Source organism: Gorilla gorilla, chromosome 12 (genome assembly GCF_029281585.2).
Source record: "Gorilla gorilla gorilla isolate KB3781 chromosome 12, NHGRI_mGorGor1-v2.1_pri, whole genome shotgun sequence".
In the NCBI taxonomy this organism is placed as follows: domain Eukaryota; kingdom Metazoa; phylum Chordata; class Mammalia; order Primates; family Hominidae; genus Gorilla; species Gorilla gorilla.
The window spans coordinates 43,986,750-44,001,792 of record NC_073236.2 but is presented as its reverse complement, the minus strand read 5'-3'; the positions used below and the strand labels follow the sequence as shown (position 1 = coordinate 44,001,792).

General features: G+C 42.7%; 1 protein-coding gene across 2 annotated transcripts in view; it reads left to right on the top strand.

The window, feature by feature from the left end:
• Positions 1-15,043, top strand: part of UXS1 (UDP-glucuronate decarboxylase 1) — a 95,439-nt gene that overhangs the window by 41,268 nt on the left and 39,128 nt on the right. For both annotated transcript variants that reach the window (XM_019021353.4, XM_019021352.4), the window contains exon 6: positions 8,272-8,452. In XM_019021353.4, coding sequence (XP_018876898.1) covers positions 8,272-8,452 — 181 coding nt within the window. The remainder of the gene's footprint in view (positions 1-8,271; positions 8,453-15,043) is intronic.

Here is a 15,043-nt window from a genome sequence, read left to right as displayed (position 1 = left end):
GTTGTTTTTTCTGTTTATGGGTCACCCATTTCTGTTTCTTTGCATGTCTTGTAATTTGTTGTAGAAAACTGGGCATTTTAGGTAGTATATTGTAGCACTTCTGGATACTGTGCCCTCATCCCACCCCCCACCTTCCCCAACTTGTTTAATTTTATTTACTTATTTATTTGTTTAGTGACTTGTCTGGTCTACTTTAGTGAAGTGTTTCCTATTCCGTCCCCGCCACTCCAGTGTGAAGCTTTAACTGTTGTTCCTTGGAGGATGTAGCCTTGGCCAAACCCCCTGGGATGATGGTGGGTCTAACAGGCTCATGTTGACAGTCTCTTTCCCTGATTTCTCTATTAAGCCTGTGCAGTATCTCACCCAGCTGTTAGGCTGCAGTGGTTGCTAGCTAATTGCTTTATTTTTCAACAATGCTGTGGGTTTTAAATTGCTCTTCAGCCTGATCCAGTTAAATTCTGTCCCCTTGGCAGGGGTAGATTTTGAGACCAGTCTTTGAGATTTGTTCTGACCCCAGGAGGTTTCTTAAGTGTCCTCTCCCTGGTTCTCTCAGTTAAACAAGCTGGCCTCAGATTTAGCTTTTTATTCTCATAGATCTATTGCCTTCTATTTATTGCTTACCATCTGCATCTCCCTTGTTCTTGAGAGCACCCTTATATTTGACTTTCCCTTTCAAATAAAGTCAACTCCCTTTAGGGAGAGCTTTTGAGTGCACTGTTTTCAGTACCTCTGTTCCCCAGGAAAACCTCTGAACCACTGCCCTGGTGCTGGGGTGGGAGCAACACCTCTGTTTTATAATCAGGGTGCTGTAGCCCCTGATTTTTTTTCCTTGCCCCTCTTGGCATGGAACTTCTCCCTTCTAAGCAAGTTGGGGCAACCGTGACTGGAATCCTATTATTCTCAGCCTTCCCTGTCTGGGAAGTACTGCTAAGTGGCCCTTCCTGGTGAGATACCATATCTTTTGAGTGGGGTTCTCATTTTCTTGGCCACACCCAGCACATTCCCCACTCTAAACTGTGGGGATGGACTCAAGTGTTGCAGACTCTTGCTGTTCTTACTTAATTTTATATTTTCTTTCTTTCTTCTTTTCTTTTCTGTCTTTCCTTTCCTTCCTTTCTTTCTCCCTTTCTCCCTTTCTCTCTCTTTCTCTCTCTCTTTTCTTTCTTTTCTTTTCCCTCCCTCCCTCCCTTCCTTCCTTCCTTCCTTTTCTTTCTTTTCTTTCCTTGTCACCCAGGCTGGAGTGCAGTGGCATGATCTTGGGTCACTGCAACCTCCGCCTCCTGATTTCAAGCGATTCTCCTGTCTCACCCTCCCAAGTAGCTGGGATTACAGGTGTGCTCCACCACGCCCAGCTAATTTTTGTATTTTTAGTAGAGATGGGGTTTCACCATGTTGGCCAGGCTGGTCTTGAACTCCTGACCTCAGGCTATCTGCCCACCTCAGCCTCCCAAAGTGAATTTTATATTTTCTTGAATACATGTTACTTCATTTGCTGTACATGCTTAGCACAATTTCCAGAGACTTTTAATGGTTATTTAAAAAAATAATTTGGACCACTTATGGTTGTTTCCTTGGGGAACAGGTCTGTGGAGCACTTTACACTGCAATTCTACAAGAAATGATTTATATATGTTGAAATGACTAGTACACAGGTTGTTTTGTTCTTTTACCCATCACCTAGGCTGTAGTACTGTGCATCCCTAAAATATTATTGTCACTCCTGAATCGATATTAGACTATTACCCCATATAATCTCTCTGTTCTTCTGGAAGTTGTAGAAGTCTCTTGCCTTTTTGAGATGGCTTACATAACTCTCGCTGTGAGCAGACTCTGAAGTCTGTTAATACTTGTATGTCCCTCTTTTGAGGTTATTTCTATTGCACCAAAAAGGTATATGCATTTGAGCATGAATTTGGAAATAAGTGTCTCAAGTAGCATAGAAAAGTTAATTTTTTTAATGTTTTGTTGCCATGTTGTCAGATTGATCACAAATCTGATAGTCTACTTTTCTTAGTTTGTTTTGTGCCGCTGTAACAGATTACCACAGACTAGGTAATTTATAAGTAGAAAGGTATTGGTTTATGGTTTGGAGGCTGGCAAGTGCAATATCAAGGGGCATTCTTGCTGCGTCATCCCGTGGCAGAAGGGCAGAGAGTGGATGAGAGAGACAAAGGGGACCTAACTCATTCTTTTACACATAACCCACTGCCACAATAATGACGTAAATTCATTCATGAGGGTGGGGCCCTCATAGCCCAATAACTTCTCATTAGGCCTCACCTCCCAATACTGTTTCATTGGGAATTAAGTTTCCAGCACATGCTTTTGGGGGTACACATTCAAACCCATAGCATTCTGGCTGCGGTCTCTAGAATTTATGTCCTTCTTACATGCAAAATGTATTTATTTCATCCCAATAGCCCAGCATTTTAACTTGTTCCAGCACCAACTCGAAAGTCCAAAGTCTCATCTAAACATCATTTGGGAAAAATTCAAGACATGATTCATCCTAAGGCAAATTCCCCTTCAGCAATGGGCCTGTGAAATCAAAACAAGTTATCTACTTGTAAAATACAATGGTGGAACAGGCATGGCATAAACATTCCCATTCCAAAAGAGAGAAATAGGAAAGAACAGGGTAACTGGTCCCAAGTAAGTCCAAAACCCAACAGGGCAAACAAGATCAAATTGTAATGCTCCAGATAATCTTTCTTGACTCCATGGCCTGAGTCCTGGGTACACTGGGGTGGGGGTTGGACCTCCAAGGCCTCTGGGAGCCCCAACCTTGTGGCTTTGTTGGTCTCAGTCCACCTGGCTGCTCTCGCGAGTTGGAGTTCTGTGCCTGTAACTTCCTTAGGCTGGTGTTACATGCTGGTAGCTTTGCAGTTCTGGAGTCTGTGGCAACTGTATCACCGCAATGAGTCTCTGCCTACCCCCCGCCACCTCCCACCCTGTCCCGGGCTATTTGTGACATCCTTTGAAATCTAGTTGGAAGAAGCCATGTTCTCATGGCTCTTGCATTCTGCACACTTGCAGAATTAGAGCACCACGTGGACACCACCAAGGTTTACAGCCTATATCTTCCAGAGCGGTAGCTTGAGCTGCACCTGGACTGGCCGGAGCCGCAGCTGTGCTGGCTGAGGAATGCTAAGGGGAGCAGAGACTTGTGGCAGCACAGGGCAATGAATGGTGACCTCCAGCACCTCTCTGGAAACGTTGGCCTCAAGGTCTCAGCTTGCCTGGAGGATTTCTGAAATGCCTTCAGGGTCATTCTCCCATTGTCTTAAGGGACACAACCTGGCTTCCTTCTAACCATGCTACTCTGTGTAGCAAAGGGTCAATTGTCTGCACTCTTGCACACTTTTTCATTCTTTATATGGTAAGGCTGGGGACTTAAAAAATTTTTTTTTGTTCTGTTTCCCTTTTAGTTATACAATCTGTCTTTAAATCATTTTTCTCTTCCCTTGTTTTACTCTATGTAGTTAAAAGAAGCCATGCAATTCTTTTAATATTTTGCTTAGAAATTTCTTCCACCAGATGTCCTAGCTCATGGCTTGTAAATTTTGCCTTCATAAAGCCAGAGGACACAGACACATTTCAGCCAAGTTCTTTGCCACTTTGTAACAAGGATAGCCTTCACTCCAGTTTCCAGTGGTATGTTCCTCATTTCCATCTGAGGCCTCATCAGAATGGCCTTTACTGTCCATATTTCCACAATTGTTCTGATCACAACCATATTACAGGTAATCTCTAAGAAGTTCTAGACTTCCCCCACAGCTCTTCTCTTCTGAGGCCTCACCACTGTTTCTTTAACACTCCATTCACAGAAGTCTAGGCTTTTTCTAGCATGCACCTCCAGATTCTTCCAGCCTCTACTCATTACCTAGTTCCAAAGCTTTTTCCACATTTTCAGGTGTTTGTATAAGCATCATCCCACTTCTCTGGTACCCATTTTCTGTCCTAGTCCTTTTTGTGCTGCTATGACAGAGTACCTAAGACTGGGTAATTTATAACAAATTTATTGGCTCATGGTTCTGGAGGCTGGGGAGTCTGAGATCAAGGGGTTATGACCTGGTGAGGGTCTTCTTGCTATGTCATCACGTAGTGGATGGGTAAAGAGAGGGCAAGAGAGAGACCAAAGGGACTGAACTCGTGCTTCTATGTGGAACACGCTTCCACGATAACAAACTCACTCCTCTGATAATGGCATTAATCCATTTACTTCACCTCATGGCCTAATCACCCCACCTTTTAACACTGTTGCAGTGGGGATTAAATTACCAAAATGTGGTTTTGGTGGACACATTAAAAGCACAGCAGCACTGTTACAGGAATGCTGCAAAATCTTGCCATGAATTTTATTATGTGCACATGGAATGATCTTCCTGTCGATGCTGAGTATTATAGAATTTATTTTGCTTTACACATCACCACAGCAAACAGACTTAGTTTTTTTTTTCCCCTCGTCTGCCATCTCATAGGTTAAGCACATTTCTGAGGCATTTGGCATGTGAGTCTGGTATATTGTTGCTATAACTTAAAGCCTTTTCAGTAAATTGGTAAGCCTTAGGACAGCTTCAACAGAAAGAGGAGACTTGCTTTGAAATACATTTTGTGATTTTTTGCTAATTTGCTAAGCATCATGAGTTTGACTGCTGACCTTGAACTAGACCGCTTTAGCTGCCTATTGGCACCCACAAGAGCGAGCAAGAAAGCACACTGAGACAAACCCCTATACTGGAAAGCCATGCAAAGCCGTGTAAGTTCTAATCCATCTCAGTGTAAGAGGTCTTACTTCTTTTCTCCTGTTCTCTTTTGGGTATTAGCTCCTTGTTATTCAAAGAGTATCCTTGGGTTTGGTGATTAGTGTTCCTGATAGAGCTTTGTAAGTGCTAAGCTTTCACCAAATTTGTTTCTATTTGAAACACTTTCCTAATGGGCTAACATTGATTAGGATAAAAAATTGCATAACCATCCAGCTATATTATATAAATCTTAAGTATTTTAGGTAGAAGGAAATTACTTCAGAAAAAAAAATTCCAGTGCATTTTAGTCAAGCTAAGGTGCTTCCAACAATTTTATGTCAGTACTAAGACTAGTGAGATGTTGGAGATGATCATGTATAATTTAATACGCTGCATCTCTGATATCTCAGAACTGTCTGCCAGGTATTTTGGGTGCAGAGATAATGTTAGAGTGCCACTGAACATTTTGTTTTCAGAAATATTTGCATATAGAGAAACAGTTATGTTAAAAGGGGTTACATTTCTTTTTAAAAGTTGCAAGTTTTTAAATGTAAAAATCATGGAAAACTTGGAGAAATGCAATAACGTGAAGATAAAATGAAATCTCATCCCGTGAGTTAAGCTCTAGTGGTGAGTCAACTTTGAATTTCAATTATTTTTCTGGAAAATCGTTTTTCATAGTCATTGTTCAGGTATAGCAGTAGAATGTGGGAGCTCTTAAGATGAAACACGAACCAGACAAATTGACAGGCAGTAGAGAGCATGTAATTAGAAAGACTAGCTTTAGTCTGTCCCCGCTAGTGATCTCTGAGGATTTTAGTCAAAGACGTAACTTCTCTGGGTGTCAGTTTCTTATCTCAAAGGCAAAGGGGATTTGGAAAATGGTGCTGTTGGTAAAGCCAAATGAAAGCTATCGAGCATGAGGATGCCTGGTCTCACCCATCCTGTCTTAACCATTTGATTTGCATTTCATCAGAGCATATGTAATATCTATGTGGTGGTTAAGGGAGGTTATTCTTGAGGTTGGCCTTGTTAACTGAAAAACCAAACTCTAAAATATTATGATCCAGTATGAGTAACTGCAGCCCCGGGAAACGCAAAACCCAGAAGCCTTGAGTAAGTGTGCCCGAGGCAGGCGGATTACAGTTTAGTTTTATACATTTTAGAGAGGCAGAAGTTACAAGGAGGTGTAAATCAATATATAGGGCTTTTACATTGGTTTGGCCCAAAAAGACAGGCTATTTTGAAGTGGAGGCTCACAGGTATAGGCGGGTTAAGAGATTCTGTATTTTATTTTATTTTATTTATTTTGAGACAGGGTCTCTCTCTGTCACACAGGCTGGAGTGCAGTGGCACAATTGCCACTCACTGCAGCCTTGACCTCCCTGGCTCAGAGATTTTTTACTTTGTAATTGGTTAAAGGAGTAAATCTTTGTGTAAAACTTTGGAGTCAGCAGAAAGGAATCTAAGTTATGACAAGGAAGTCTGTTCACCAATACACTGGGTCAGAATGACCTGGAGGGATGTGACTTAGCTTCTGTCTGGCACGACCATAGGTCCTGTTTATGATCTCTGTTTTAATATTAATGTTGGTCAGTTGTGTCTAAACTCCAAAAGAGAAAGTATAGTGAGGCATATCCAATCTCCTTTCACATCACGGCCAGGAACTCAGCTTTTCAGGTTTCTCTGGGGTTCCCTTTGGCCAAGAAGGGGCCCACTCAGTTGGGGGACTTAGGATATTTATTTATTTATGAGACAGAGTCTCACTCTGTCACCCAGGCTGGAGTGCAGTGGTGTGATCTCAACTCACTGTAACCTCCACCTCCTAGGTTCAAGTGATTCTTGTGCTTCAGCCACCATAGTAGCTGGGATTACAGGCGTGTAGCTAATTTTTGTATTTTTAGTAGAGACGGGGTTTCACCATGCTGCGCAGGCTAGTCTTGAACGCCTGGCGTCAAATGATCCAGCCACCTTGGCTTCCCAAAGTGTTGGGTACAGGCATGAGCCACTGCACCCAACCCAGATTTCATTTTTAGTTTATAGCCTCCCCTTACTTCTCCTCTGCCATTTTTGATCTTTTTCATCCAGATGGCTTTTTTTTTTTTTTTTTTTTTTTTTTTTTTTGAGATGGAGTCTTCTCTGTCACCCAGGCTGGAGTGCAGTGGTACGATCCACTGCAACTTCCGCCTCCTGGGTTCAAGTGAGTCTTCTGCCTTAGCCTCCCAACTAGCTGGGATTACAGGAGTGTGCCACCACGCCCAGCTAATTTTTTGTATTTTTAGTAGAGACAGGGTTTCACCATGTAGGCCCGACTGGTCTTGAACTCCTGATCTCAAGTGATCCACCTGTCTCGGCCTCCCAAAGTGCTGGGATTACAGGCATGAGCTACCACTCCACTCAAATCCAGGTGGCTTTACTCTCTCACCCGTGGTGAATACTTCATCGTGTGTGAGATTTCGTTTATTTTAAACAGGAGTTTCATGGAGAATTACATGTTTTAAAACCATAGACCTAGGAGTTTGTATACCTTTTATTTTAGGTAGAAAGGATTGCTGTCTTCCTATTAATTCTTTCCGTTTGAAACAGAAGGGTGAAATGAATGAGAATTTTGGTGAAGAGAAGGCAGAGTGGAGAACAGGACACAGCAGGCTAGAGAATTGAGTTGTGCATGGCAAGTCTGTTTTCTGAGCCTATTCTTTTCACTCCCACCGCCTATAACCTTCCCCCAGATGAAATTCCCTTTATCCTCCTCCAGTTACACCATTTAATTTGAATAAAATACCTGTGTTCAACTTAAAAGTATTTTTCAAGCGCAGTTGACTTTTCACCTTTGCAGGGGTCTAGGTTTTGTTATTACTGAGTTACTGTCAAGACCCCTCACAGCTGCCTCATCGCGCTCTGTGGCTGGGAGTGTATACCACACTGTGTTCACATCACCACTCAGAAATTAACCACACAGTGGATTTAGGCGTTTAGGGCTTTAGTCTACAAACGGCGTGTATTGCTTATTAATTTGTTCTCATAAACAATTTAAAAGATACTTGTTTTTCCTGCAGTTTTTGAATCTAACTTAAATATTAAGTTTTTTTTCTTGGTAGTTCACCAAATCTCTGCATTTTGCTAATCGTTTTTTCTATAAAGTAATTTTTAAAGTTCTCAGCAGTAATATTAAAGCCACGTGAGCTATGTCCAGCATCCCATTTGTTATAAAACAAGAACCTTTGACTAATGGGAAATTCTCAGTCATCTAAGACATTTTGAAATTTGTAACTATGATTTTTCTGTATTCTTCCAAGAGTGGTAGTTTGAAATTTTAGGCTGCTTAGGAGTTTACAGGTAGTATGACCTCTTTGTTCTGCAGTAAGAGTCAAGATGCTACCTTAAAACCTTTGCTGTCTTCCTTCCCCGCCTTGCTCCTGAGTTTTAAGTCGTGGCTGCACCAGAGATGTCTCTCCGTGGAGCTGGTCCTCACTGTGTTCTCATGTGCTTTTTCTGGGAATGCTCTGCACACGCTGTCCGGATGCAGATAACAGGAGGCGCAGGGTTCGTGGGCTCCCATCTAACTGACAAACTCATGATGGACGGCCACGAGGTGACCGTGGTGGACAATTTCTTCACGGGCAGGAAGAGAAACGTGGAGCACTGGATCGGACATGAGAACTTCGAGTTGATTAACCACGACGTGGTGGAGCCCCTCTACATCGAGGGTGAGTGAAAACTGCACATTGTTATTATTCAGAGCTCCGCAGGTGGCCTTGCCAGAGCTGCGGGATTCCTGAGGGTAAGCTGTTTGACTCAGCACATTGAAAGCTATGTTGGGTTTTATTTTTGAAATGTCTCAATGTGTATGAGGTGCCGTCCTAGTCTGTGTGGTAACGAGTGGTTATAACAGTGTGAATAGCCGTCTTCTGTCCTACGTGGCACTCCTGGTCCTGAACTTCATGGACCTGTTAAAGTAACTTTCCTGTAGTACACATCTGCTGTGGTCTGAATGTTGGTGTCGCCCCAAATTCATATGTTGGCATCCCAAGCCCCACAGTGATGGTATTAGGAGGTGGGGCCTTTGGAGGTGATGAATTCATGGAGACAGAGTCGTCGCAAATGGGATTAGTGTTTTTATAAAAGAGGCCTGGGAAAACCCCATTGGCCTTTCCACTGTGTGAGGACGTGGCGAGAAGATGCATATATGAACCAGGAAGCAGGTCCTCACCAGCACCCAATCTGCCAACCCCTTGATCTTGCTAATTTGATAGAAAACCATTGGTTCAATGTACATTTCTTTGGTTACTAAATATGGTTAGACTTTAACATGTTAATTCACCAGAGAAATACCAATGGTTTTGTTAGTCCATTTTAAAAATATTCTTTTAGTATGAGTTCTTTGTAATAGGAATGTTAACTGTTGGGCTTGTATTTAGCATTTTTCCCACAAAGGCAAAAAGTTTTTGCCTTTTCGTTTGATTGAAATTTTATAACATAGTTTCATCTGTTCATATTCTTCTTGCTGTTTCTTCTGTTCTCTTTCTGCTCTAACCGTTCCAAGATCAGATGAATATTTAATCTAATATTTAGAAAGCAGCCATGGTGTTATTTTGTTGGTTGGTTTTTTGCTTCATTTTTAAACATTTAATTATGTAAACTATTTAGGATTCATTTTGGAGTGAAGCTGTAATTTTTGTAAAGTATAACAGGCTATGTAGATTATAGCTCAATGGGCTCACTTTCCTCTTGGATTTCCTCCTGGGATTGCTGTGGGATTAACTGAGGTCATGCATGTGACAGGGCTGGCAGGCAGATTCTCACAGTTCCCTGCTAAGATGCCCTTTCCCATTGTTGAACCCAAGATGCTAGGTGGTGCTGTCACAGGACTTTGCTGATAGAATCAAGGTTATGAACCAGCTGGCTTTAAAATGAGGATGATCCTGGATTATCTGGGTGTGCCCCCACATAGTCACATGAACTGTCAAAGGCAGCAACAGAGAATGGAAGAGTCAGGTAGAGAGACTGGGTAGAAGAGATACCACGGGGAGACCAGGCAGAAGGGAAGCTGGAGAGGTTTGCAGTGTGCAAGGGACCTGACCTACCCTGGCTGGCTTTGAAGGAGCCATGTGCAGGAGAGTGTTGGCAGCCTCTGAAAGCTGAGAATGGCTACCTGCTGAGAGCCTGTAAGGAGACCTCAGTCCTGCAGCCTCAGGGAACTGAATTTTGCTGTCATCCTGAATCATCCTCTGAAGAAAGGAACACAGCCCTGCTGACACCTTGATTTCTGCCTGGGGGGAGGCAGAGCTGAGAACCAGCTGAGCCATACTGTGCCTGGTCCTGTAGACCTGTCAGATCGGATCGTGAATGGATATTTTTTGAGCCTCTAAATTTGATTAGGCAGCAATAGAAAACTACTGTGAGGACTTAGCACAGCACTGGGCCCTCATTTCACTAAGTGCTGCCCAAATTATACCTTTTTTTTTTTTTTTTTTTTTTTTTTTGAGACGGAGTCTCACTCTGTTGCCCAGGCTGGAGTGCAGTGGCACGATCTCAGCTCATTGCAAGCTCCGCCTCCCGGGTTCACGCCATTCTCCTGCCTCAGCCTTCTGAGTAGCTGGGACTACAGGCACCTGCCACCATGCTGGGCTAATTTTTTGTATTTTTTAGTAGAGACGGGGTTTCACCTTGTTAGCCAGGATGGTCTCCATCTCCTGACCTCATGATCCGCCCACCTCGACCTCCCCCAAATGATACCTATTAATATTACTACTCTCTTCTCTTTTTTAGCACATGGCAAGAAACATTTATTTTATGACACTATTGTTTATATAATTTCAGTACCACTGAGAAGCCAGAACTTAGTAAAAGTGGTGTTTTAATAAGTAAATTATCTTCTTTAATTGCGAGCTTTGATACCAAAGCTGCTCTAGGCCATTTCTGCCAATTCTGTGACTGTGTGTAGGACACACACACACACACATACACATACATGCAAACACACACACACACACACACCCACACATTGAATGAAGTCATACAATAAATGACTGGTGCTTTGTCCTTTGCTCAGAGTATTGCATTCCCTCAGTTGGCATTTATGTTGGGAGAGCATAAGATGCTTCTCTGCCTCTGTAGTTTGAAGCCTGTTTTTCACTTTCTCCTTCAGTGGGTCCTCAACCTTAGCATCAGGTCTTCTGTGCCCTTGATAATTTCCCCCTTGCTGCCCCTCCATCTCTTCACTCTTTCTGCCCTCACAATGCCCACTTCATCCAACAATGCCAGAATGCACCTTCCTTTGAAGCCTGTATGGAACATTCTCCAAGACTGATCATATTCTCAGCCATAAAAGACACCTCAGCCAACCTGAAAGAATAGAGTCCTATAAAGTGTCCTCTCAGACCGGAGTGGAATTACACTAGAAATTAGTAACAGAAAGATACCTGGAAAATTACAAAAATATTTAGTGATGAAACAACAAACTTCTACATAACATATGGGACAAAGGAAAAATCTCAAGAGAGATTAAACATACTTTGAACTAAATGAAAGAATTAGGTTTCTTGTTTATATATTTGATAAAGAATGAGATGGAAGAGAATCTGAAATATTTTTCTCTTTTCAAAAGAAACTTTTTTCCTGATGATGAAAATAATACATACATGTTAAAGAAAATATAGAAAGGTATTTTACAAAGCAAATAGAAAATTATTTTTAATCTTTCTATAAACTGTTGAGGAAGTTGGCTGGGCACGGTGGCTCACACCTATAATCCCAGCACTTTGGGAGGCCAAGGAGGGTGGATCATTTGAGCTCAGGAGTTTCAGTCCAACCTGGGCAACATGGTGAAACCCAGTCTCTACCAAAAATACAAAAAGTTAGCTGGGCATGCTTGTGCATGCCTGTGGTCGCAGCTATTCAGGAGGCTGAGGCATGAGAATCGCTAGAACCCAGAATGCGGAGGTTGCAGTGAGCCAAGATAGTGCCGTTGCACTCCAGCCTGGGTGATAGAATAATACCTCATCTCAAGAAAAAAACCAAAAAAACCGTTGAAGCTAACATCCAGTTGTTTTCCTAAATGTGATTTTTTTCCCAAGTAAAAACATGCTTAATAGGTAATATGGTTATATGGTTCAATTATTTTAAAAAATAAATGGAAAAGATGGCCGGGCACAGTGGATCATGTCTGTAATCCCAGTACTTTGGGAGGCTGAGGCAGGCAGATCACTTGAGCCTAGGAATTTCATACCAGCCTGGACAACATGGCAAAACTCTGTCTCTACAAAAATTACCCAGGCATGGTGGCATGCACCTGTGGTCCCAGCTACCCAGGGGGCTGAGGTGGGAGGATTACTTGAGCCCAGGAAGTTGAGGCTGCAGTGAGCCATGACTGCACCGCACTCCAGCCTGGGTGACAGAGTAAGACCCTGTCTCAAAAATAAATAAATAAACATAAAAATGGAAAAGATAAAACTATAAAGTTAAAGTCTTCCTCTTGCCAGTTCTCAGCTCTCCTCAGGAAACAGCTGTTGATCCTTTCTTTGTATTCATCTGCAGTGTTTGCATGTGACCCAGCTAACACAAATAGGTATTTATAGTTCTCCCTTTTTATATAACCTATTATGTATTGTCCTGAATCTTATTTTCTTCCACTTACTGTGTCCTGGTGATCTTTCTATATCATATATAGAGACCTTTTTTGGCAGCTGCTTAGTGTTCTATTTTGTGGCTATACTAGCTAGATCTCTTTACCAAGACACGGATTTTTTTCCCCTCAACATTACTTGTTAGCAAGTTGCCTTCTTATGAATATATTGTAATTTCCTTAGTCCTGTGTTGTTGGATCTTTAGGTTGATTGCAGTTTGGGGCCATCATAAACCATGCTTCAGAAAGCCACACGTCTGTGTCTCTGTCATCATTTTCATAGTACACTGGCTTTCCCAGGGTCCTGCTACAGAGCACCTGTGCTTCCCTGAAATGCTGTCCCAATTTACTTTTCCACCGTCTGTATAAACAGGGATCTTGAGACCAGCATTTCCATGGGGAACAGGAAAAGGCAGAAATGTGCATTGTGTCATGGGAAGACCAGTACCGGGAACTTGTAGTATCTCTGTTGAAGAGGTCCAGGAAAATAAAAGAAGAAAGTGACCATAGCTAACACTTAACTATATTCCAAATGCTATTCTAATCGCTGTTTACAGTTGGCAAGTTTAATTATGTCAATACCCGTGCGAAGTAGGCAGCTATTTTCTTCATTTTATAAGTGAGGAAACCAAGGCATGGAGCCCTTTCCATTACCTGCCTTTTACCTGGATGCTCAGTTGCTATGGAGGGCCGGGGGTGGAGGCACCAGGAGAGGGAAGATGGGAGAGCCAAGCCATCAACCCTGGGCACCCACCCTAAAGAGGAGGGGTGGAAACAGTGTTTGCCAAGGGGATTGAGTCCATGTTTATGTAGACATTTAAAGCATGCAGCTCTGATTAGAATATTTTTGTTGAAGTATCATTTAGAAATTTTTTTTCTCAGCTTTCAGTTTATATTGCAAATGTAAATAAAACTGCAGTGGTGGCTCTTAGAGATCGCCCTCTGTTTAATTTGGAGCTGTGGAGGCTTCCTATGGAGCAGCCTAGGACACTGGAAATTCTTTCCCCTGTGGTGGCTTCACAGGGAAGGTGAGCCCCTCGCTCAGAACAGTCGACAGCACTGGCAGTCAACCCCAGCTCCCAGGGGCTGAGCCAGTCTCTAGTGTGTGCAGCCTTTGCCCTAAGTAAATACATTTGACATGAAATGAAGGGAAAATCTTGCTGTTCTGCTTCTTTGTGCGGAGAGAAATTTGGTCTTTATACTTTGAGAAGTTCTGTATCTTCTTCATTCCTGTTTTCCATCCTAAATACTGGTTCTAGAGACAAAGACTAGGGCCATGCTGTGAGACTTCACATCGCAGAGAGGGACATCTCGTTGGGGAGTATTTCTGTAAGACCTCTGATTCAAGTGTAGAAAAAGAGAATTCTACTGTAAGTATCTTTTATGATGGGAATTTAGTATGTGCTAAATAATCACGTGAGTTATCACAGAAAGAACTGACCCACTGTTTTGCGTTTTAGTGTTTCTATAGTCTTCAGTTTCATGGTACAAATCCTGACCTGGTCCTTGGCAGTTTCATACAGCGTGGGTGTGGCACAGAATGAGGCTTGACACAGACTATGTCACTAACTTAAGACAAAATTAAAAAAGAAAATCAACAAAGGAGTGGAAGCTACAGTCAGTTTTTATGTGGATTTCCCCTTTGGTAGAAGAAAATGTCGATTTCTCCGACGTGTTCTGAACAGTGGTTTCAGGTTATCCCGAGTTGTTCTCCTCCTACGGTGATTTTTTTCTTCCCTATTTATGTGTCATTTATGTGGGTTTTGGGCACAGTGAAATTCAATCTAAGACCCTTTAGGGAGTTCATTTGTGGTTTGACTGGTTGAGTTTCCCCAGTCAGAATTCATAGAAGGGCCGAGTAAGTCGCAGCTGTGCCCTCACCCAGCCACTTCCCAACATAAGATTACCCTGCGTGCTTTCTGGTAGGAATGCTGCTGATCATTAATTGGAGCTCTTTTAGGCTCATTTCTTGAGACTTCTATTTTTCTACCTGAGCTCCCAGCACGTGGCCTTGTAAATGTGAAAGGTCATGGCAGGGTCTCTAGCGGTCTCTGGAGCAACTGTGGGCACCCATGAATGGGCTGCCTTTCTGTCCCCATTTGACTTCCTCTCCCCACCTCAGCTTGGGTTTTGGAACGTCAGGCTCATGCTTGGTATACTCTGAACTGTGCAGTTGACATGTTCCCAGGGCCTTTGTCCTGGGCTGTGAGGGTTAACCTTGCTGCTTTATTTATATTCCGAAGCCGGTTGTTATTAATGTTACTTACTGTTTACCTAGCACCTCTCATTGCTGGTTATTTGTCCCTGCTCTGAATTTCACCTCTTCTCTCCCCTTCAGAATTTCTCACCAGATTATTTAACCAACAGACTCTGCTGCAGTGCCATTTTTAGGATAGGAACTGGAGTTATTGTTAATGTTACAGGAAGAACACATTCTCAAAGGAGAGGGGGGTGGTGGGAAACTTTGATTTTCATAGGGTTTTCAGTTTCGTCTCAAATGGGAGGATGCAGCAGTGCCGCTACTTAACTGAACGTCTCGACAGTGTGATGGGGCAGCCCTCAGCCTTCCGGAGCAGCAGTGAGACTGACCTGTCCAATGAGGAAGAAACACTGAACCAGATGGAATGGCCTTTGGGGATGGAAAAACCCCAGTTTACGCTCATCTCTTCTCTCA